Source organism: Melospiza georgiana, chromosome 1 (genome assembly GCF_028018845.1).
Source record: "Melospiza georgiana isolate bMelGeo1 chromosome 1, bMelGeo1.pri, whole genome shotgun sequence".
In the NCBI taxonomy this organism is placed as follows: Eukaryota; Metazoa; Chordata; class Aves; order Passeriformes; family Passerellidae; genus Melospiza; species Melospiza georgiana.
In genome coordinates, this window is record NC_080430.1 from 42,024,667 (window position 1) to 42,047,450 (window position 22,784).

Here is a 22,784-nt window from a genome sequence, read left to right on the forward strand (position 1 = left end):
GATCTGGGAATTCACTCTCAGAGGTTATTTCTTTCAGTAAAGATAATATCCTTTAACTTCATGCTGTCCTATATCACAACTCTAAAAGAATAATAGGCAAGGAAGACACAAGAAAATAATCTCTGTCACAAAATCTTTTCTTTTCTGAACTAGTTTAAGCAGTATCTCAAATTATACCCCTGCATTTAGAAGCAGGAAACACCCTAAATAAACCAAAGCAAGTAAACATCAGCATATTATCTAAAGAGGATAATCTTTAACTTCTACCTTATTTCACCAGATAAGAAATTCTGCATTCCTGAAACCCTGATAGTACAACAGACCAAAAAGAGAAGCTTTACTTTAGTTACCTATGGTGTCAAAACTTAGCTCCAGAACTTTCTACATTCCTCAAGACTGCTTAAGTACTCAAAGAAAATTGCATTAGATGAACATTGTTGTTCCAAAGAATTGTAAAGATCCACACACTTCTTCATAAACAGATAAAAACCTGTCCCTAAAATAATTATTTTAATGATGCCACTTGATGCACAGCTGCAAAGTGTCTGAATGCTGTGCTGAGAATTAGCACAGTTATCACTAAACACATTCAGCCACTCGGTCATGCTGCCACTGGCAGGCAGCTGGATGGGAGAGATTCCTCAGCACTCACCCACAACCCCCTCTGCCCCAACACAACATCTCTGTTCTCTTCTTAAAATCACTGCTCATCCACATTCCTAAAATTACCTTTGCCTTATAAATAACATTCCATAATATAAGCAGCTGAGTCTGCTGCTCCTCAAGGTTAGCCATTTAATGGCATTTTCTATTTCAGACCAGAGGTCAATTCACAATTTTTTGGTTGGTCCATCTACTGTATTACACAGAGTTAGTCAAAAAGCTCTTTTCTATTTCTTTGGGGTATAGCTTCTGACTAACAGATAGAGGTTATACCATGAAATTACAGAATTTTTTTTTAAATCTAGACCAGTCAAAGAAGAGAGTGGAATTAATTTTGATAACACTGATACAGGAACTAGCACTCTCATCTCATAACTTCTGTAAAAGCAAGGCTTATTTCTTCTGGCAGGTATATTTGGAAAGTTGAGCCCCATTAATATCCCAGCAGCTTCTTCAAGAAACCAAGATTATCTAGTGCCTTAGCTGGGTTTTCTTAAAAAGAAAATCATTAAGAGAAATAAGCTTTATTTGAATGACACTTATGGATTCCTCTTCTCTTCTAAAAGAAGCTATCAGATAAATAAAAAAAAAGAAATCAGGGCATTCAGTGCCAACAAAATGTCAACTAATGGCATCTAAAAGCATTTTCTCATTCTCTGCTAATGTCACCACTGTTACTAACAACAAAGTATCCAGACTACAAACAAGTGATGATTTTCATTTGCTTTTATGTGTTATTATACATTCTAAGTAATTAGCACAGTCAGTGCTTTTATACCTTTGAAATTAAAGCGCCCACTCAGTGCCAGATCTAGGCACTTGCCTTCGACACACAAAGCCACAATATATTTAAAGATATTATTGCATCTTGCACACAGAACTTTTAAACTGTGGCAAATCAAACATATTTGTAACTTAGGGCAGGTCAGACATCATCTCCTGGGTGACTACCTGGCTCAGATAGCATTCTTACCAGAGTAACTGCTAAGTTTCTCAGAAAAAAATTCATCAAAATGATCAAAACTGAAAAGTATATCAGCTACATTTTTAAAAAACCTTCAAATTCACAGCCAACAGTATCAATCTCAGCATCACACACACAGACTGTGTAAGAGAAGACACAGGTTTCCAAAGAACTTCCAGGAATGAATCCTGCTTTAAGCCACTTCCTCGGAGCAAAACCAAATTCTGCTCATTAAACTGTACTACTACATTACAAAAATTGCATGCCTGATTCCATCTGCTTCTTGTTGCTCCACCAATCCACAAACTTCTACTTACTGTTTCTACCAAAAACACCATCTTGAGCTGACCTTTTTGTAACTTAAAAATCTTACTCTTTCTGCTCCCACCTCTTTTTCTTCTTTTTTAATGGCTAATGCCTCAGGGCCTCCAAATGCAGGTTGCTGCCTTCAGGAAGATTGCCCACAAAGCACTGAGGATTCAGCACTAGAAACAGTGCTACACTTAACTTGTTTCCATTCCCCTCTTCAAGGGTACTCCCTTCTCAATAAATCATGAGTTCCACAAGCAAAGCAGCATGTCAAGCCACACACACAACTCAGTGTCTCTTGTCAGCAAATGAACAGGAAGGGATTGGACTCCTAAAAAATATTGTAATTTAAACAGGTCATAAATGTCTCAACTCAACTGCAAAATGATATCTCAATGTGAGTAAAATCAGCTGCTGCTCTTTATGTTCTTGCTGCAAAGCTCATGCTTCCACATCCCATTTGGCTTTAGTGGATGATCAAGAATAAAAAAGAATACCTACAAAAACTAAAAAAATCCTAATGAAATAGATTTCAGTGGTTCAAGTAAGTAGTAACTCCCAAAACAACACTCTTAAATAGCCTCTTGTCTTAAAAACACACTGTAAAAAGTACGCTTGACTTATCTGAAAAAAGAAATTACACAACTTCCTAATAAAAAGTAATTACAGGTAATTTCAACATTTTGGTAAATGGACACTAGTTGTAACAGAATTCAAAATTCCTTTCTAAGGACAAAGGACCTGTTAAAAAAAAACCTGATTTATCTGTGAATTTTTTTTTTGAACGACATTCAATTCAACACACTTCAAAAGAACAGGAAAAACAGCTTTATTGATGTCTCCAGCCATTACATATTTTGTTTAAAGTGATGTCATTTAATTTAAGCCATTACAATTGCCCAGAGCATTCACTAGTTTCTTCAGTTCTTTCAAAATCTTTGTTCCAGTTCTCCAAGTCTCACATGCTCCAGGTGCCCTATAATCTCTAGGGTCTCAGAGTGAAGTGTTTTCCTTGTGGGCAGGACTGGTTACTGAAGCAGACAGCAGAAGCTGCAGAAGTTTGTCATGATGAGAGATTTTCAGTGCATGATATGTGATCTGATACGCAGCTGTGAGTCTCCTCAAAGAGTGGATGCTTCAGAACTGCCCTTCACCAAGCAAATGCCACAAAAGCACAAATCAGCTGGCTGATGCAGGATGATGTGGACAAGTTCTGCCCATAATCACTTAACAGGAAAAGGGATCAGGAAATAACATCATTTTTCAAATCAAAGAACAGTCGGCTATACTCAAGAGATGCCCAAGAGGAAACAGCAACATGGAAGAGCAAGTAGCAAGCAAGTAGTGTCTCCTGTCTACCTCAAGCCAGAACAAAAAATAAATAAATAGCTTTTATTTGCATCAGAGGACAGAAATATGTATTGACAATCTGTTGATTGCTTTTAAGATTAGGAAAGACATTGTACACTTGCCAAAGTCTGCTGACCTGAGCACCTCAGAGAAGAGCACAGAACAATATCATCAACAAATTTTTCAAGTTTTTGGAGTGCACTGTTGCATGAAACTTAGCATTTTCACAAGTAACTTCAAAGAGCACATTATCCAGACAAAATACAATTATTTATCAATGAAAGTATCCACCATCACACATGGTTTGCATCTAACCAGCAGAGGTCTCTGCAGAGACCAAGCACTCTTACCTCAGCGTTTGGCTGTAGTGCCTGTGCATCCTGGGCTGCAGATGGTACTATGGTACTTGCCCAGGTAATGTTGGCACTAGCAGATGATAAGGAGCTGAGGGCACCGTTTTTCAGTTCCTCTGTGGAGTGTGACTTGGGGCCAGGCCATCCCAGGATACCATCTGAAGCAGAAAATAGGTATCAGCTTACAAAAGAAAGATTACAGATTTCCTCCATTCACCTCACCATTCTACTGATCTAAATGAGTTGTATCTCTTCTCTGCTTCCATGTACAGCTTTATTTCAGTAAAAAATGATCTTGTACTTTCTGAACTAGCTTATGCAGTATCTCAAATGATATCCCTGCCTTTGGAAGCAAGAAACACCCTAAATAACCAGAGTAAGCATCTTATAGGCAAACTTATCTGTGATATTTTTTTAAGTCAATGAATGTTAGCCCTACCACCTGAATGTATGATTCTCTCTGGCATACCTTGGAAATTAGGCAAGAATTCTCTACCCATTATTTTCATAGCTATGAAGTTATCCAACTAAACCCTCCATTTCTTCTGCCTGAAATCAAAGTTTTAAACCTAGCAGCTGTATTTTATTTCTGCCTGTACTACTAAAAGTTTCTTCTAAAATGCTTTACTGGTACCAAGACCACAGTTTAAAAGAGGTCTCATTAGAAAGATACACATTAAATATGAATCAAACGAAACTTGGCATCAGAACAACCTTTATTTCTGGGGGCACTTGATTGCCTGGATGGGTCTGTATTTAAGGATGCCATGACATAAAGTACAATCAGCTAAGACAAGTGCACAGATTTTCCTCCCTAAGTGCTCTAAAACTTAGTCTCAACAGTCAAATTACTAGCCCTCAGCACAGGATTTAAAATTTCAGCCATTAATTACATACTGCTGTAAAACATAGAGATATGGATAAGAAAATCACAGTTCTTCACTCATTACCATAATTTATATATGAGTATACAATTAGTGCCACAGGGAGGATTTCCTCTCAGCACTGACAAATTTTTAAGGTGATGCACAGCAACACAAAGTACATTAAAGAACATGCACTTTCTCCTCTCCACATGACCAGGGTTACCAGAGATTGCCTCCTAAGTGAAGTAAATGCTTAGATCTGGAGAGGCTATGCTGCATAGCGTTACAGCAGCACTTCCATTATTAAAAAATGGGCCACAGATCCCATAGCTGACTGAGCTCTTACCAAATGCTAGAGACAAAACAGTTTCAGAACATTCCTCTCATCTAAAACAGCACTAAGTTATGAAGACATGGCAGGAGTTCAGATGTACTTGGCTTACGGTGCTTTTGTGGCGCCATCTTTTGCTGAAGAAATTGTCAGGAAAGCATAAGCAAGTAGCTTAAAAACAATGATTTTCAAATATCTGAGTAACAAACAGGAAAAAAAAATCCAGCTTTTTTTTTTTAAATGTGTATTTCATACAATTACACAAAATCCCTCTTGCCAAAGGAAGAACATTTCCGTGGCTCTGCTGTCAAATTATTTCTCAGTCTTGATTATTTTGCAATTACACATCTTGATCGAGTTTTCTGTTTCTCTCTGTCAAAGAAGCTGAAAAATGGATTGCTGTTGCTATTTTCCTATTACAGAGACACTAAAAAAAAATTGAACCTACATTTATGCCAATCTTTAAAAATATGTCATCCCATCATTTCCTTGGGCTATCCATTTTCTCCCTGCACAAACAATCTATTTGGCCTTCACTGTAAACAGTAATTTTTGATTTTTTTACATCTAGTTTATGTAATTAAGCACAATAAAAAACTCCCACATGAAGAAGTACCTCACTTCAGGGGAAATTTTAAAATGTGAACAGTTACTTCATCATCACAAACATCTTTTTGAAAGAACTATACTAGTTTTCCTCTTCAGTGCAAACACATTGTAAAAAGACCTTTGTACTTCTCTGCACATTTTACAGTCTCTAAGAGAAATAGAAACTGTTAGAACCAGGCAAGCATGTTTTCTCTCCTGTATCAAGGGCAATGCTACTCTCAAAAAAGAACAAATCTTGTCTGCCTAATCAAATTTTAAACAGATCTTAAAAATACATTATGACCAAGCCAACACCAACAGGATGCCAAGAGTTACAGTCCAAAAGATATTAAAGCACATTAATTTCCTCAACACTTTTGCATATAAGAAAAATTGTTTTGTTAAACTGTGCATCTGGAATAAGAGTACTTTGCCAAAGAGAAATATGCAGGGAAAAATACTAAGTCACAGAGAACAGAAATCTAAACAAATAAAGAGTATCTCTCTGAAGAAATTGAAAAAAAATTCCCACCTTTCAAAATGCCATTAGGGAACCTATGATGACCTTGAATCTACAAATCTTACTCTGAGATATCAGTATTCTCACATCATCCCAAGGGACTTGCCATGTATCTAATACAGCAGCTCATGTTTCAGGCAAAAACAATCTCTGATAAGAGAACTCACCAGAAATTATCTTAAAATCAGCTCAGACTAGAATACAATCTCTATGTAGAACGTGAAAGGCCACAACAATAGGGCTCCTACTTTACTCATATTATCAGTTTTCCAAAACTTTTCAGGACAGTTTTTCAGAGTTTTCTTCAGTTTTTCGTACACCCAAAATGTTCGCATCTGCACTACTACAAATTACTCTTATCACAGAATAGTACAGGTATAGCTGTTGTCTGTGCCATATCTAATCCAGTTGTTTGACTGGAATTTACTCTCCACAGATTGAGCTGCCATCTGTAAATCATTTGATCTACTCTAATGGAGCTGCCACATCTTTGTCACTTTATGGGACTGCAAAATTTCTGTCACTAGTTCAACCCTTGTTCTTATAAACACTTTAAATATATAAATAAATAAATAAATATAAAAATTAAACATAATATTAGAAAGTTTATCTTCTGGGCTTATAAGAATAGGAAAAAAACTGCTGTCATTGGTTTGGGTTTTCTTAAGCCACATTTTTTTCTCTGTTCTGTCACAGCCAAAGACAGCTGACAGAAAGGTAAATTCTAATCTATTTTGATACATTGCAGAACTCTAAAGGGATTCTCCAGAAAGGCAGTCACAAATTATATAAAAGTATTGACAGCTACGTAACTACTTTACTACTTGCTTTAAGACTATGCCAAGCACTACACTAATTAAAACAAAACATCTGTTTCTGCAGTAAACGATGTAAAAAGAAGAAAGGACATACCAAATACACAACTAGCAAAATCAGCCAGATCCCTTCTACTTGTACTGTGTCGGTTCTGTCGTTCCAGGAGTGAAAACTTAAGTCTGATTCCTCTGAAACTTCAGAGCAAATGTATACACAAAACAGGAATTCTTCTAGAACATACCCAAAAATTAGCTTCCTTCCCACTTCCCCTCAACAGCAGCTTCCACTGTGATGAATGTGCAGCAGACAAATACAGCAAGGCACATGAGAACATCTGTACCTAAGCACAGCATCCAGACACAACCAATTTATCCTTTCCCTACAGCAATGCTGCAGTTCACAAACATCTATTTTAGAGGGCACAATAGGTTGTATCACACAAATGCCCTCAGGAGAAACATCTTTCCCTTCTACAGGTACACACTGCAGGAGTGGGGGGAGTTCTCTCCAAACAGGTTTACAGGAGATTTTTTAGTTAAGCAATGTTGATCATTTTCTTTTGTTGGTTTCGATTTTCTGGGTACCTGATGTACCTTCAAACTCACTTTTGCATGATAATTGATGCATGAAATATGCTTAACATATTTCAAATCTGTAACAAAAACGTTTCTAATTTGAAGTCCTCTGGTCTTGCCTGGGAGACTACAAACAAAAACTCTGCCTTTTTTCCCTGGCACAATTGTAAACTAACATTTATTTATAACATTTTCATGACATATTTTAAATATCTCAGGAGTAAATATACTCCAACAAATATCCCCTAACAGTGCAGTGGAAGGCCTTGAGGAGAAACCAATATTAGACTTGGATTCCTTCCCCTGCCAGGGATGGATGCCACAGCTTGGTGTCTCTGCTGAATCCCTACAGCACACTGAACGAGCAACAGCAAATGGCAGCTGCACATCTGCTTTTCACATGAGATTGCATTTGCCAATGTTGTGTGGAGACTAGAAAATAATGTTATCTTCCAATGAAAGAAGAACATGTAAGGAATAATGTATTAGCCTTTACACAGAACAGCAAAGTGTTCTGGTTATTCTTGACAGAAGCAAGGCTGGGGATGGTGCAATTAAGGGAAAACAGACTGACCAAGCCAACTTTAGTAAAGTACACTGGTAACAAAGAATTTGTACTCCAGTTTTCTTTCCTCACTCCTCCCTCTCCATATGCATTTAAGCACAAGGACTTACTTTTCTACTCATTTTTCTCTCTTGTCATCAGCTGCAAGAGAATTCCTAGCAGTCATTTGTCAACAAATTGAAAGCATCTAGATTTTGTCCTTCCTATCCATTTATTTTCTCCAAAAAGGAGACAATAGAGAATAAAAAGCTCAACTATATCCTGCCCCCAACTCCAGAATAATCTCTGATCCATTTGTTTCCATGGGACCCAAAATCAGCAGCGTTTGCAAATTAAAATGAACTGCAGAAAATCCATAGTAAGGATGAGCTTGGTTTTTGTTTTTAAAGCATCTTAAGAAAAATGAAACATTCTGTAGTTTGGAAAAGTGGGCAAGGGAGAGACAGAAAAATATAGGAGGGAATTCCTATTGGGAAGATGCTTTATTCAGTAATGAATGGCCAAAGGGAAATGCAGATTAAATGAACGGATTGATCTGTGAGGGTTGCTACTACAGGAGAGGATTCTGTCTGCCAAAACACCCGAATAAATTAAAAAAAAACCCCAGATCTAAAACACAACATACGCTGGTAGAGCTAAATTAAAACAAACATTCAAGTTTGCTCTGTTCACAGTCAGGGAGAGAAGAATGTTAACAACTGCAGTCAACAGGCTCTGGAGGTACTCCTCTGCCAAACGCTGAAACAGAGCTGGAAAAAAATAACACTAGAACTTCTAAAGTTAGAAATGAAGACAAAAGTTCCTTCTGCACATTTTTATTTTCAAAGGTGCCTGCTCCTTGTCTGCACGCCAAATAAACTCAAGCCTGTCAGAAGCACTTTTGATGTACCTAAGTGGTGACATTCCCAGCCAAAAAGAAAGGCCTTGACATTTTCCACCATCCTACAAAAAAAAAAAAAAAAAAAAAAAAAAAAGTAATTCCCAAACACAAAGAAGCTTGTAAAGATACAATCTCTCATCCTCAATTCACACTAAATATAACCAACACTATCAGCTAATAATACCCTTCTCTGGCATATTTTTCAATTAAAGAAAATAAAAATTACAAAAATTTAGCCAGTGATCAAAGCACATACCGTTAATAATGACAGCTAGAAATTATTTTTGCATTAATTTTACTTAAAAGCAGAAACACAGACAGGATTTTGCTTCACTGACTGTTCTTGTTGATTTACTTCACAAAAATAGACAATCACAAAAACCCTTCCATAAAGCTTCAGAGTAGAAATAAAAAAAAAATCATTGACTAGCTATCAAGACAAGATTGAAGACTTCAGTTCAATCTTCATGTCTGCTTGTAGGCTTGAGGTCTTAGACTGACAATTCGTGAGAAACATTAAATGGAAAAATCATGTCATCCTTAACCTATTCCATTAGAAAGGATGCCATAAAAATATTTTAAGTCACAGCCAAGATAATTTTAAATTCTGGACAAGATTCCATTAAAGTGAATGCTGATTTCTTTGTATTCTAATTACTGGAAAACAAAGCAACAACAATATTTACATCAAAACAGAGAAGACACTTTTTTTTCTTGTCTAAAACAATAAATGTCAATGTCTGTTTAGAATAGTAACTATTTCATTATAATCTTCATGAGACCATTCCATAAGTACTAGGTCAGAAACTCTCAGCCACTTTTAAGTCTTTGCTTTAGAGGCAGTAAGACTGCAAGACCTCCAGGGAAGTCACAGAACTTGCACAATCAGGTATAAAGACCTCAAGGACACAAGGAAAGGTATAGATTAAGTAGATATGTATCTACTTTTAAGGCAGTTCTCTCTCTTTATGGCATAATAGTGAAAGCTTGGATGCTGAAGGAAAGCAAACTCGGGGGTAGGTTCAAGTTACCCAAGCTAAGCAATTGAGTATTTCTCACACTCACACAAGACTGTTGCCTGCCTGGACTGGATTGTTTTCATGAACTGTAGGCTAGAATCAAGAAAATAAATTATCAAATTCCTGCCTTGTCTCTATCTATGCATTCTGCCCCACAATGCCCACTAGCATCTTTACACCACACAGCAGGTAATGAGACAGCACTGGGAGGGAAGCATTCAGCAATAAATTGCACAGGACATCTCACAAGCAAGGTGTTTGAGAATTCCTACCACAGGAGCACATGGTTTTTAAACTAACCAGAGTCATTTTCACCTGACAGTGATAGAAAAGGTCATCTTCTATCGTACCTGCTGGGTATAAAATTAAAAGAATTCACCTGGAGGACACAATCAAAATGAACTAGATCATCTCTCAGAATTAGTTTGCTAGGGGATTACTTAAAGGCTTTATTCTGAATAGGTATGAGCTTATGCAGCTTTGATGACTCTGAAACTCTACCGACTCAGCACAAACATTAAGTCTATCAAAGTAGGACTGGAAAGATTAAGTGTGTAGGAAAATCAGTAATCAAGACTTGTAGGCCAGGTTCTTTCAGGCAACTGTGTTGCATAATAAGGCCTAGGGGAAAAAAAATCATTTCAGTCAGAGAGAAGAGACTAAATATTTCAGCAGCTTTTAGTTCCCTTCTTAGCTCTTTTTTTTTTTTACTTCCATACCAAAGAATAAACCCACCCACACACTGAAGAATTAACGCTTGTATTCAAGTTCTCACAGTTCCACCAAAGATGCTGGTTTGAACCAGTGCTACAGAATTCTGATTCCTGAAAGGATTTTCATGCAAGTTTACAGTCTTAGGAAGAACAAATAAAACAATTATTATATTTTATAATTCAGTATTTCATAGTCACGACTTTCCTTTAAATAAAAAAAATGATTCCTTTTAAACAATTACTAATGCTTTGCTTGCTTTTCTCTCTTCCTGTCCATAGATCCTCAAAAACCATTATCAAGTCAAAATAAAGACTGATTTAACAGAAGATTATGTGGACACAGAGTCAAGGACATGCACACCTCAAGGCATCTATCTCTTGACAGTTCACTAAGATCACATCAGGATGAAAAAGAACTTTTAGGGACCTTGCAACTAGAAAGTAACTTTTCTTCAAAGGATGCTTTTCATCTGTGTTTCAAACCATAATTTTCTGAAATAAAGTTATATCAAATAATTTAATTTAATGCACTTTATCATTACTACTTAGGTAAGTGCAAGGGAGGTTTGCATTTTCTACAAGAAAATGGCAATTTTTTAAAACTCATGCTCCTTTATGAAACCAATCAGCTTCTGGATATGGGAAAGTCAGCACATACCATAGGACAGGTGTCAAAAGGTTTAATATTGTTTTTTCCAAGAATCACTTTCATACCATTTTCCTGCTTCCCAACTAACCCTCTCCCATTTCTGTTCTCCTCACAATGGGAATGATTCACAGCATTCCCTCTGTGCCATCTCAGCAGCCTTGAGGCCATGTCCTGCCCTGCAGTGAACCTACTGCAAGTAAGGGCAGGTTGAGAGGGATTGTTTTGGAAGCACCCAAAGAAAACACAAAAAGCAACCTCTTACCCAGAGTTCTGAGGCTGCTGCTTCTCTTACATCAACACTTCCTCTTGTTCTTAAGACTTGGAAATGCAGTTTATGCATGGGAAAATGCTAACCACCCTTCTAGACAGCTCAAAGTCCAACTTCCAATATTATGGACAGATCCAGAACTGGGTGAACTGGAAAAACTGAGGTACATAGAGACTGAAAGCTCTGCTCATGCCTGCAGAGCTCACTGTAGTATCACACTGACATTTTATGCTCATAAAACTTGCCACATTTCTTCTTTTCTTAAAGCATGGAGAACTCTTTCCCGACTCAAAGAAAACCACAGACCAAAATAAATCCACCTCAGCAGCATCCTTCCATGTAGAAAACTATAAATATTATTTTCACTGTAGCACTGCATAAAATTATTTTTATCAAACAAATCTGTACTGAGATTGAAATCTATTAAAGAAGAAAAACAAAGGAGGGGGAGCAAACCAAAACAAGCAAGCTGGTTCCACACCACCATTAAGAATGTACGTTTATATACACCTTTTCCCCACACCCCATTTTTTTTGTGTAGCTGTCTTCAGGACCAATTTCTCTGAGAAAACTCAGGACAGACCACCTCTTTTTCTCCTCTCTTCTGACTGCAATCCATTTTGCATCTTTTTTTTTTAGGTAAAGAATTACAGTGTTTGAGGTTGCAGAAGCTCACAAGCAGCTCATCCCAACTTGCCTCTCTGAGAATGGTTCATTTTTCCTGCTTCATATCATAATAAAACACTCCAAAGTACATGAAACAATACCCAAGGGAGCCTGTGCTCACCTGATGACAGTGTCCTGTTATGCTGTTGGCCCACTTGATGGATGCTTTGCTGTAGGAGACTCAGGCATTCTCCAAGGCAGCTCAGGGTGGCAGCAGAGGTAGCTTTTAAAAGTAGCAAGTCCTGATCCAAGGCAGTAAGAGGTCCAGAATTTGGGAGAGATTCAATGGCTTGTACAAGATTCTTCTGCTGTCCTTCAGCTTGGCTCATGACCTGTAAAGGTCCAAAAACATCTGCTGTCATAGGAAATATCACTATGTAGCTGTTAAATTCTTATGGATTGAAATAGTGACTAAATGTGAAGAACTACCACAAATGGATGTTAATGTTCTGATCCAAACACACCATATACTCACCTACAAAAACGAAGGGCTTGAGACTACCAAAGGCCTGTAAAAATGTCAAGACTATGTTAGAGAAAATAGTCTCTTAAAATAGTAGGTTCACAGTAGGTTTAATAGTGAGTCATACTTTCTGCAAGTCTTTGTAAGGAAAAGTATGAAAATTCTACTTCCTTCTCCATTATTGATTTAGGCTTAGATTTTCTTGCTTTTGTATGTGATCTGAGACGCCCAAGGAAGTGACACTGTCCCTCCTTCTTTCCTACATATGTATCTCATCACAGTTTAAGAACAGGCATTACCCATTTCTCAAACTAAGGACCTGTTTTTACAAAATGCAGTAATTTTTAACTTCACAGACATCAGCATAGGAAGCAACTTAGAGTACTTATTTCATATCCAATATGAATACAAGCTGTCAGGCAGAAAGTTAACCTCTTTCTAGGTTTGGACCATCCAGATGAAGATGAAAGGGGTGCTTGTATAGCAGGCAAAAATACAGCAGTATTTCAGCAGGCTGCTCTTTAAGCAAATTGGCAAGATTTCAAAATCCTAAAGCCAAAAGAAAAAGAATATATTCAAAATTTCTCTCTCCATTTTTGCAGCCTGTAGGAAATCATATATGCATAAGACAAGCCTCTTCCACTTACCTTGCAAAAAACTTGCTGCAAAAATTTACAGGTCTACACTTGAGATATCCAAAGTTTTCAGAAAAATCTATCTGAAGACATCATAATAAACAAAGATTCAAGCTCCATTTGTCCACACTACTGTACTGTAAAAATGTATTATAAACTTCATGGGGTTTTTATTATCATTATTATATTTTCAAGTATTGTGTGTTTCCTGCAGCCCTCCTACATTATTGTAAATTGACTGATTAAAAAATATATGTTGAGTGCACTGAAAAGCTAGAAAGGAACTGAACTCAGAGATGAAATAACCACTCTTGCAAAAAACGACTAGAATTACACAAGATGATGATGTTGCAGTTCACAAATTTAGCCAAATGCCTTGCTGAAGGTTAACATGACATTTTAATAATCAACATTTAAAACAGAGGCCAAAACTTCAGTAAAAGCCACAGACAATTTTAATTCCCTTTGGCAGAAAACAAGACCTGTCAGAAGGGGACACAGACCTCTCCAATATGCAGCTTTAGGGAACCACAGAATCAATCCCAGGCAATGCAATATTCCTCCTTCATGGAAAGAGCACAAGGAGGCAAACAGAAGGAACAGCCAGGAGAAAAAAAGATGACCATCTCCCTGGAAGACTAAACAATATAATTGTATGGAAAACTGCTCCTCTCCTTTTCCTATCCTGCAGAAGAGTGTGAAATTGAAAACCTGACTTTCTCATACTTCACAGTGACAGAAATGTTCTATTTTCATTTCCAAGTGACTATTTTCCTACTTTTTTTTTCTTCTCTTTTTTTTTTGGGGGGGGAGGGGGGCAGGGGGGAAATGACAGCTTACAAATCCAAGATTTAGTTCCATAAAAAAATAAAATTTTGAAAACTTCAAACATATTAATTTTTCCCTCCCCCTTAATAAAGGACACATTCGCAGATTAGACAGGACCACAAGATAAACTGATCAGGGAGTTCAGAAAACATTTGGAAAATTAACTGAATGTTTGCAGCTATCAGCCAGCCCAAAAGTTTACAGGCTTTTGTCAGTTGTATTCTTCCTAGATTAGGAGAAATTTCAATAAAATCTAAGATTTATTCTACCTTTGTCCAAAACAAGGTGTTGGTCCAAGTCTTACTGTTTTCTAGCTGACCTAAGACAGATTTACAGCAGCCTTTTGATCCAGCTTTTACTTGCTACCTAGTTGTGATACCAGCAGCTGGTCTACAGACCTGACACAGCAGAAGACATCTGGAACTGCAACTTCTGTGTAGGATTCAAAGTACTAGAACGTGCTGAACTTTGACTGCTCAAACACCGATCAAAACCACACTGCTTAAGGTGTTGAATGCCCAGAACAAAGATGCAGAACCCCTCCCTATTGTAAAGTGACAGATAAACTCAATGGCAAAAAGCATAAGGAAATTACATATATTATTGAAATGACTGAACTTTTTTTATATGTTTGCCAAATTTTTTTAAAGACCTTGACAAAAGATTTCAGAAGAGCTGAAGTGTAGTTGTTCTACAGAGAGCAAATCAAGGAGGAGCTAGCACAAAAACACCAAACGATACAGGATGAAACTCATTAAACACATTAACCCTTAACAGGACAGCCACTAAGTCATGCAGTTATAGCATCATCCTCTGTCTTACTGGTAGGTCTGTTTTTTGCTTTCTCCCAAGAGAGGAGAGGCAAAATGCTTGACTTACTAGCACTCTAAGCTTGTTTCAAAATGAAAAGCTTTGATTTTGAAAAAGGGAAGTTTCTAACTTTTCTTTCACAAATAAAATAACTTGCCTAATTTTGAATGACTTTGCTCTTACATGGGGTTGGTTTCAGCACCTTACAATTCTCCATCCTTCCCATTTGCAAATACAGACAGCTCAAGGTAGCAGTTCTCTACTTATAACAACAACAAAGGGTATTTTCCCCTGACTCCTCAACAAATATTAACCTATTTCTCTTTCCACTATTTTTTGGATTTGACAACTCCACCTATATATTCTTCTCATAATATCACAAAACAATTGCACATTCTCAGAAAAGCACTGAAACTTCAAACATACAATTTTATGATAGACGTACAATAAAACAACTGAAAGAACCACCAGGACTACACGTATTAAAAGGAATTACATGTGTGTAAATATCAGGAATTATAAGGTCTGCATTTACTTAACTGCAAAATATTCAGTAAGAGGAAACCCCATCCTAGGAAGACACCAGCTGAAATGCATGGTTTGCTTCTTTCTCCATTTTCTGATTCAGGAGAACAAGCAGATGACAAGTGTTCCCAATTAACAGCTGCTCCTGAAGCATGAAGGAGATTCAGACTTTTAGCCTGTCAGAAACTCTCAGGTATTGCCTGTGTTCTTGTAGTGGTTACCCAGTGCCCACTGCTTCCCCTCCATGGCTGAACAACAAAAGGTTTGGGGAGGTCAAGATGTTCAGGGAGGTCATCCAATTACCATCACAAGTAAAACAGACTTGACTCAGGGAAATCAGTTTAATTAGTACCAATCAAAGTAAGACAACAAGAAAATAAAACCAAATCTTACTTTTCCTCCACCCTCCCCTCTTCCCAGGCTTAACTTCATTCCAAGTTTCACTACCTCCTTCCCCAGAGCAGCACAATGGGACAGTTAGAAGGAGTTACAGCCTAATCATGACACATTGTCTCTGCCACTCCATGCTCCTTGCTCTCTTCACCCGATCCAGCATGGCAATCAGTCCTGCACAAACTGCTCCAGTGCAGGTCTTTCACAGGGTCACAAGTCCTGCCAGTAAATGCTTCAGCCCGAGCTTCCCACAGCAGGTCTTTCACAGGGTCACAAGTCCTGCCAGTAAATGCTTCAGCCCGAGCTTCCCACAGCCTCTTTCAGACATCCTTCTGTTCTGGTGGGGTCCTACACAGGCCCCAGGTGGATCTCTGCTCACCATGGACTCCATGGGCTGTAGGACATCCTGCTCCACCTTGGGCTGCACCACAGGCTCCAGGGAAATCCCTCTTCCAGTGCCTGGAGCACCACCTTCCCCCTCCTTTGTCACTGGCCTTGGTGTCTGCAGTTGCTCCTCTCACATTTTCTCACTCCTCTCCTCTGCCAGCAGCAGTTTTTCCTCCCTCCTTAAATCTGTTATCCCAGAGGCTCTACCACCATGGCCGATGGGCTTGGCCAACTGGGGGTCCATCTTGGAGCCAGCTGGCCTTGGCTCTGTCAGACATGGGGAAGCTTCTGGCAGCTTCTCACAGAAGCCATGTCTGTGCCCTTCTCATGCCAAAGCCTTGCCAGGCAAAGCCAACAAATTCTCCTGAGTAAAACTACACTCCAAGAAACCTGCCATCCAGTGACCCTCTCATGAATGCCAGAATGCAACAGGAAATGATGTGATGCTTTCCTCTCTAGGTCATGCCCTCCCTACCACCTGCTCCAAAACAAGACAATCCACAGCTTTGGTTGCTGCCTGCTCCCTCCTCTTCAGGGCTGCGTGATCACTTCCCCTACTTAACCCAGCCCCAGCAACTGCTACCCACTCCTTCACAGCTGGAACTGCCCCTCCTTCTCTGAACACATGGACAACCACAATGCAGGAGACCAAACACTTATGTGATGAGAATCCAAACAAATGGTAAGTAGAAATGACTAATTCTCAGTGTTATTTCCACAGTATGAGGAAGATAAACAGAAAAAGCCATGATATACCCCTAGGTTTGCAAAGAAATTTACTTCAGACATAATAAGATGAAAGAACATTCTTTTCATGTGGTAAATAAGCTAAAATTAGTTATTAAAAATTAAATTAGGAAATAAAAATGAAAAATTGAAGTGCTATTTTCCATGCTAAAAGAAAAAATACAGGAATTGAACATTTGGATAAAATACTAGATGATACACTATTCTTTCCCATGCAGAGAAATAATTTTAAAAAATCTGAATGCCATTTTTGATTTAAGACTTAAATTGGTTTCTGAAACTAGAAAGAGAAAGGGAGAGATTCCAAATTATTAAGTACAATAACAAATAATCTCTATTCAAGATTTTTCCTCCTGTCTGACAACAAAAATAAACAGAAACTTCAAACACAGAAAACTGAATAGCCACACCTAACTGTAAGAGCATATGACTGCTTTTGACATAATTTTATTTTAAATGCTTTTGTTATCCAGACTCCAGGACTAAGAGGCATAAGTCTGTTAGTCTAGGACAGATGTGTATGATCAGACATCTTACTTTCTAGAATTATTGATCCTCCAGGATTTTACCCAATTAACACAGTGTATCACGACAACCTAAATCAAACACCAGCTTTACGCCATCTGTAAAACTTCTCAATCCACAGCTGCCACAGGGGCAGGGGCACCTCCCAGGACAGTGACTTCAGGTTCCTCAAAGGAAGAATGACATCAGCCTCATGACCTCAGAGGGCAAGCAGACACTCTCCCTTTGTCACAGGGGCCACGTGGAGCCAGCCACGAAAACAAGTAGCATCACCAATCCCGTCTTTCTACATAATGATTTAAACGCTTCAGGTCATTCTACCCTCCTTCTAGAATATAAAACATGAGAGAGATTCTTCAGACTGTGCCAACCACAATCTGATACACACATGAGCAATTTCAATTTTAGTTTAAATTTAGTTTAAATGTTGTTAAAATAGTGTTGATAACATAATTGAATCCTTTACAGTCAATATTAAGATATGCCTACTCATGCATGAGGAAAAATCCAAAACACGCCAGAGAAAAAAGAAAACATTCTTTTAGCACTGAAAAAAGAAATCCTATATCATCAATCTCATCTGTGACATGCCAGAAATCATTCATGAAAGAGAAATTCTGCTCCATCAGTTAATAACTCTTTTTCTCTGCTGTAGTAATCTCTGTGCACCATCACCAGCAGCACGTGGTCTGGCAACTTATCTGTAGGCAATTCCTCTGAAAGATTTAATGCAGTCATTTTTATTTTTAAATCCTTTCCATTATTGACTGCATGCAAGTTGAAAACAGTTATTAAAAACATGGCAAAATAAACAACACAATAAAAAGTGCTTATACAAAAAATAGAGCATCTGTAAAAATAAACAGTTGTGTAGAAAAATCTTTAGACACCTTAATAGTAATAGAAATGCAACATGCATCACTTCCTTAAAACTCCAAGTCAAGCTGTCGTTGTGAGAAGTTTACTGCTTTTAAAGACTGGGAAAGAGCCAGCTTCCTGCTGCATTATTTTTTTGGCAAGATTTCATAGGTTGGTGCCTCATTTGGGGTGGATTTTTCTAATATGAAAACACAATCTTTCTCTCTGACACATGCACACACACACCTTCTGGAAACACCAGGATTTTTGCTTTTTAGAAAATAGTACCAGAAAAATAACTTTTCAGAAAAACACCAGGAAAGGACAGGAGGTGGGACCAGTTTTTCAAACTACTCTAGCATAAGTCAAAAGTGATATATGAGTGAGGACATTTAACCATTGTTAAATGAGCAGATTTCACAAGAGTTTGGATTTTTTTCTTTTATTTCATAGAAAACACCTTTTTTCTTAAAAGCAAATGCAAAACAGAAGAGTCCACACACAAGAAACAAAAGCCTTTTAAGCCACTGTAAATGTGATATATTGTGTTGCCGCATGAACCTAACACAGTCATCAATTCTGACCTTGAGCAAGGACTCCTCCTGCAATCTTGATCTGTATTTCATCAACACCACAAACGCTCGTATGCAAAAATCAAAAGCTAACACAGCCAATATAAGTAGAATATATGTGTATATATATACACATGCATCTATCAAGAATACATCAAAATGCAAGATACTGATATCTGGAACTCATGTCACTAAAGCAATCACACCAGTCACTAACTGGACACACTAGCTACCAATTCAGCTCATATCCACAAATCCAATACTATTTCCATTAAACTTGCCCACTTTCCACTATTTATTCTGAAAAAGGAAAGAGCACCAACACACATGCAAGACTACTGTAAATACTGTTAATCATCAGCTCAGAATGAATACCTCACCAATTGAGATGTCTGGCAAATGAAGGTAACTCTTAAAAATACAGTAAAAGTGGGGGTCTTTTTCAAATGTAATGCTCTGTTGTTTTGAGTTAAGCATAACCAAAGCAGAGGAAGTGAACTTTTGCCTTGACTTAAATTACTGAGAAGTAATTTAATTGAGTTCTCAGACTACTCAAGTTTACTTGCTATGTCCATCTTACTTGACAAAAGACATTTTCTGACAAGGATTTACAAGGATTTACAGACTTCACTTTTTTCTTCAGTAGCGTCACATAACAGATTTTGCAATGGGATTCCATCTATAGCATGCAAGCCAGGAAGACAAAAATCACAGCTTAATATATAACTAAGATGAAATAACTAAGAATAGAGGTTGCTGCTGGAAGTACTCCAATAGCCAACAGAAATCTTATCAAGATAATTTTGCACTTCAGCTTTTAAAGTGTCTAGTGTAGGAACAGGTACAGGACCAGGACCACCAGTAACATATCTGTACACTCTGCCTGCAATAAAACCTGACCTTCAGACCAGAAAGAACCTCAAACTGCAAACAGGAAAGAATTCTACCCACAAATATTCAATCTGGAATAAGACCCACAGCAGCCTCTGCAAACATTACTATGCTAATGGCAAAAAATGTTTTAAGGAAAGATCCTAGAACACCAAGTGAGATACTCTGAAAGCGCCTTGGAAAGATGGAAGCAGATAATGACATCCGTATCAGCTGTCCTTTCCTGATTACTGCTTCCCTCCCATTACCGGGAATAAGCACAAAATTCTCCATTATCATCACCTCAGGGTGGCAGCCAGCTTGACCTCAATTATTTTAACAATGCAAACAATGAACATTAAAATTGGACTGACTTGTTATATAATAGTTATTAAGGCTCAGACACATACATCCTATCAACAAAGCTTCAAAGGAGCAAGTTAATTTTCATTTGGCATGTAATTTGCAGACAGAGACACAATAAGTAACAGAACAAACAGAACTATACCTCTGACAATCAGGATGGAACTAATCACCAAGGCATTTCTTCTTCTCTTCAGTCCTTGCCTCTGCTGTCACGATTCAATTTTTCCCCTCAAAGGAGAATGAAAACAAGCTCTCTCCACCCCCATTTGTTATTTTGTTATCTTTTCCCTAACCAGGAACCCACAATCTGTTAGGGGAAAAACTGAAAAGTCAGTTGCTACATATCTTCATTGTCTCAGCTAACAAAACATTATTTCCTTTGGGCTTTTGTTTTGGCTTTTTGTGCTCAGTCTTCTCACCACACACTCCACAGGGTGGTTCCTTGTGAGGAAAACCTTACAGAGCAAACATCAAATGTCATCAGGACTGAGTCTAAAAGCCAAGTCTAAGACAACCAGAAGAACAGGGAGTGGAGGAGGCAGGCTGGCTCAATTGTTTCCTGCTCTCAGCTACTCTTACCAATCTGCTGCTGTCCCACTGTTTGCCATCAGCACCTCCTGGGGCGATAAGCTCTCCACAGACCTCAGCACAGAGTTTACTCTCCAGAGAGCAGCTCTTATTTACCTACATCTGTCAGGAAAATTTTGAATTGGCTAGTTAATTTTTTCATATACTAAACACAAAACTATGCTCCTTGTTTTACACATGCAATTCCTATTTTGTATCTTCAAATTCTACAACCCGGTCACTTACTGAATATCCTTACAATACAATATAATTCTATTTTGCACAGACAATATTCATTAACCATTTGATGAACTACAAATGTCTTCTTACTGGCCTACTATCCAGTAGCTTATTAATCCCACCTGCAAGCTCCCTTGTTATTAGCTGCAGAGCTACAATAGTAAGACTTTGTATTTTGTAGGTCTGAATCCTATTGCTTTAGTCCATGAAATTACCAGATTTGAGGGATAGAGGAAAAGGGGGACACAGGTCTTTTTTGCTGAATGGTCTGGAAGCCTTATACATTCCATGCAGTGGCAGAGAAGGAAAATTAATCTACCCTCCCAAGAAATTCTCAGTTGGCTGCAGCACAGGTACATGAGAGGAAGCTCCTCCCTCTAAAATAGGCAGAAGCTCAGCAAGAAAGGGAGCTGATCTACCTTAACTACCTGTTTTACAAAAGTATCATTCTGTTCAGAAGAATGAAAGACAGGATATATTTAACAGATCCATCTCCAAACACCAAAAAGTATATAATATCTGTAATTGTCAGTGTCCTCTGGGACTTCATGAAGATATTTTATTTGGATGCAAGACCCACCCAAGGACAATCTGAGTGTTCTGAGTCTTTAAGGAGGTCCGGTTTTAAACCTGGGAAGCAGAGAGACACCAGAGAGAGCTTCACAGCCCCTGCAACAGAAATGGTTAAAGTAAAGAGGATCAGAGCAGCTCTGGCAGGACCCCTGAGAGTGCCTCCAGAAATCTCAGCAAAAACAGCCCACCTATGTCAGGCCAAAACAAAATGACTGCCTCCCTTTGCTACCTCCTTACCAGACATAACAACCCCAGACACAAGGTTAAATGCATGTTTTATGTATTCAATCTGTCCTCCTCACCTGAGAAAATAGCTACTGAATGATAGAAAGGCAACTGGGGCAGGGCTGAGGAAAAGACCTTGTGTCCATGCAGACAGACTAGGACAAAAAAATTCACATTCAGAGAATATTTAAGCAGACAGAATCTTGGATTTTCTAAACCAGAGGATGTTTTTAGTCTTAATCAGTACTCTAATATATATTCAGCTTTCCATTAGTGGCTTCATTATACAGGAGGGAGAGGAGGGAAGCTTTTCCGGTTGTTCTCCCAACATCTTTTAATTATTCTGAGAATAGCTTCTTGCTGCCTAAATCTGAAGGAGAATACTTCTCCCTCACAAAACAACGTCAGCTGCATGTTGTTTTCCCTGTGGAAGAAGAAGATTTACTAACAAACCAAAGTACTAAAACACTAGAGAAAAATAAAATTCATTCCTCTGATAGTGTCAGCTGTCTTGGAGTGTTTCATGGAATCACTCCACAAGTCTTTAGGTGAGAAGTGAAATATTTTAGAAAGAGCTGGCTGCCATAAGAAGTACTCAAGTGAAATCATGTGATTCAGACAAATTGTATCAATGGCCACTGCGTTTTCCCAGAAATCAGAGTAAGCTAATTTTCTGCAAAATGACTGATCAGTACCTACACAGCACTGGTCACTTTGTTTCTGGAGGGATGGGTCAGGGCATCAGGGCCTGTTGCAGGAGACATGACAGTTTTCCTTTTTTGTCTGTTGTGCTAGAGCTCCCTGTGAATACTCCATGTATCTGGGTAACACATGACATTTTGTACAAAAACAACTAAGAAGTTGTTGGGTTCCCTCACCATGATCCCTTTTCTTGAGTATTTTCTACTAACCATATCCTACTAAAAGCCATCTATTGAGACTTTGCTTTTATTTTCAAACACAACTCAATGGAACCAGAGAGTTGGGATCTCAAGGAAAAACCACAGGGAAGAGAAGAAGCAGCTCCCAAGGTTGTTTCCCCCACCTCAAGTTTATTTCAGCAATCCAAAAAATTAGAGAAGCAAAAGGAAGGCATGCACAAATT

General features: G+C 38.1%; 1 protein-coding gene across 1 annotated transcript in view; it reads right to left on the reverse strand.

The window, feature by feature from the left end:
- Window positions 1–22,784, reverse strand: part of OSBPL10 (oxysterol binding protein like 10) — a 113,425-nt gene that overhangs the window by 37,801 nt on the left and 52,840 nt on the right. Inside the window, exons 5-6 of the mRNA XM_058035797.1 lie at window positions 12,217–12,427; window positions 3,637–3,797 (exon numbers count right to left, since the gene is read on the reverse strand). Of these exons, the coding sequence (XP_057891780.1) occupies window positions 3,637–3,797; window positions 12,217–12,427 (372 nt within the window). The remainder of the gene's footprint in view (window positions 1–3,636; window positions 3,798–12,216; window positions 12,428–22,784) is intronic.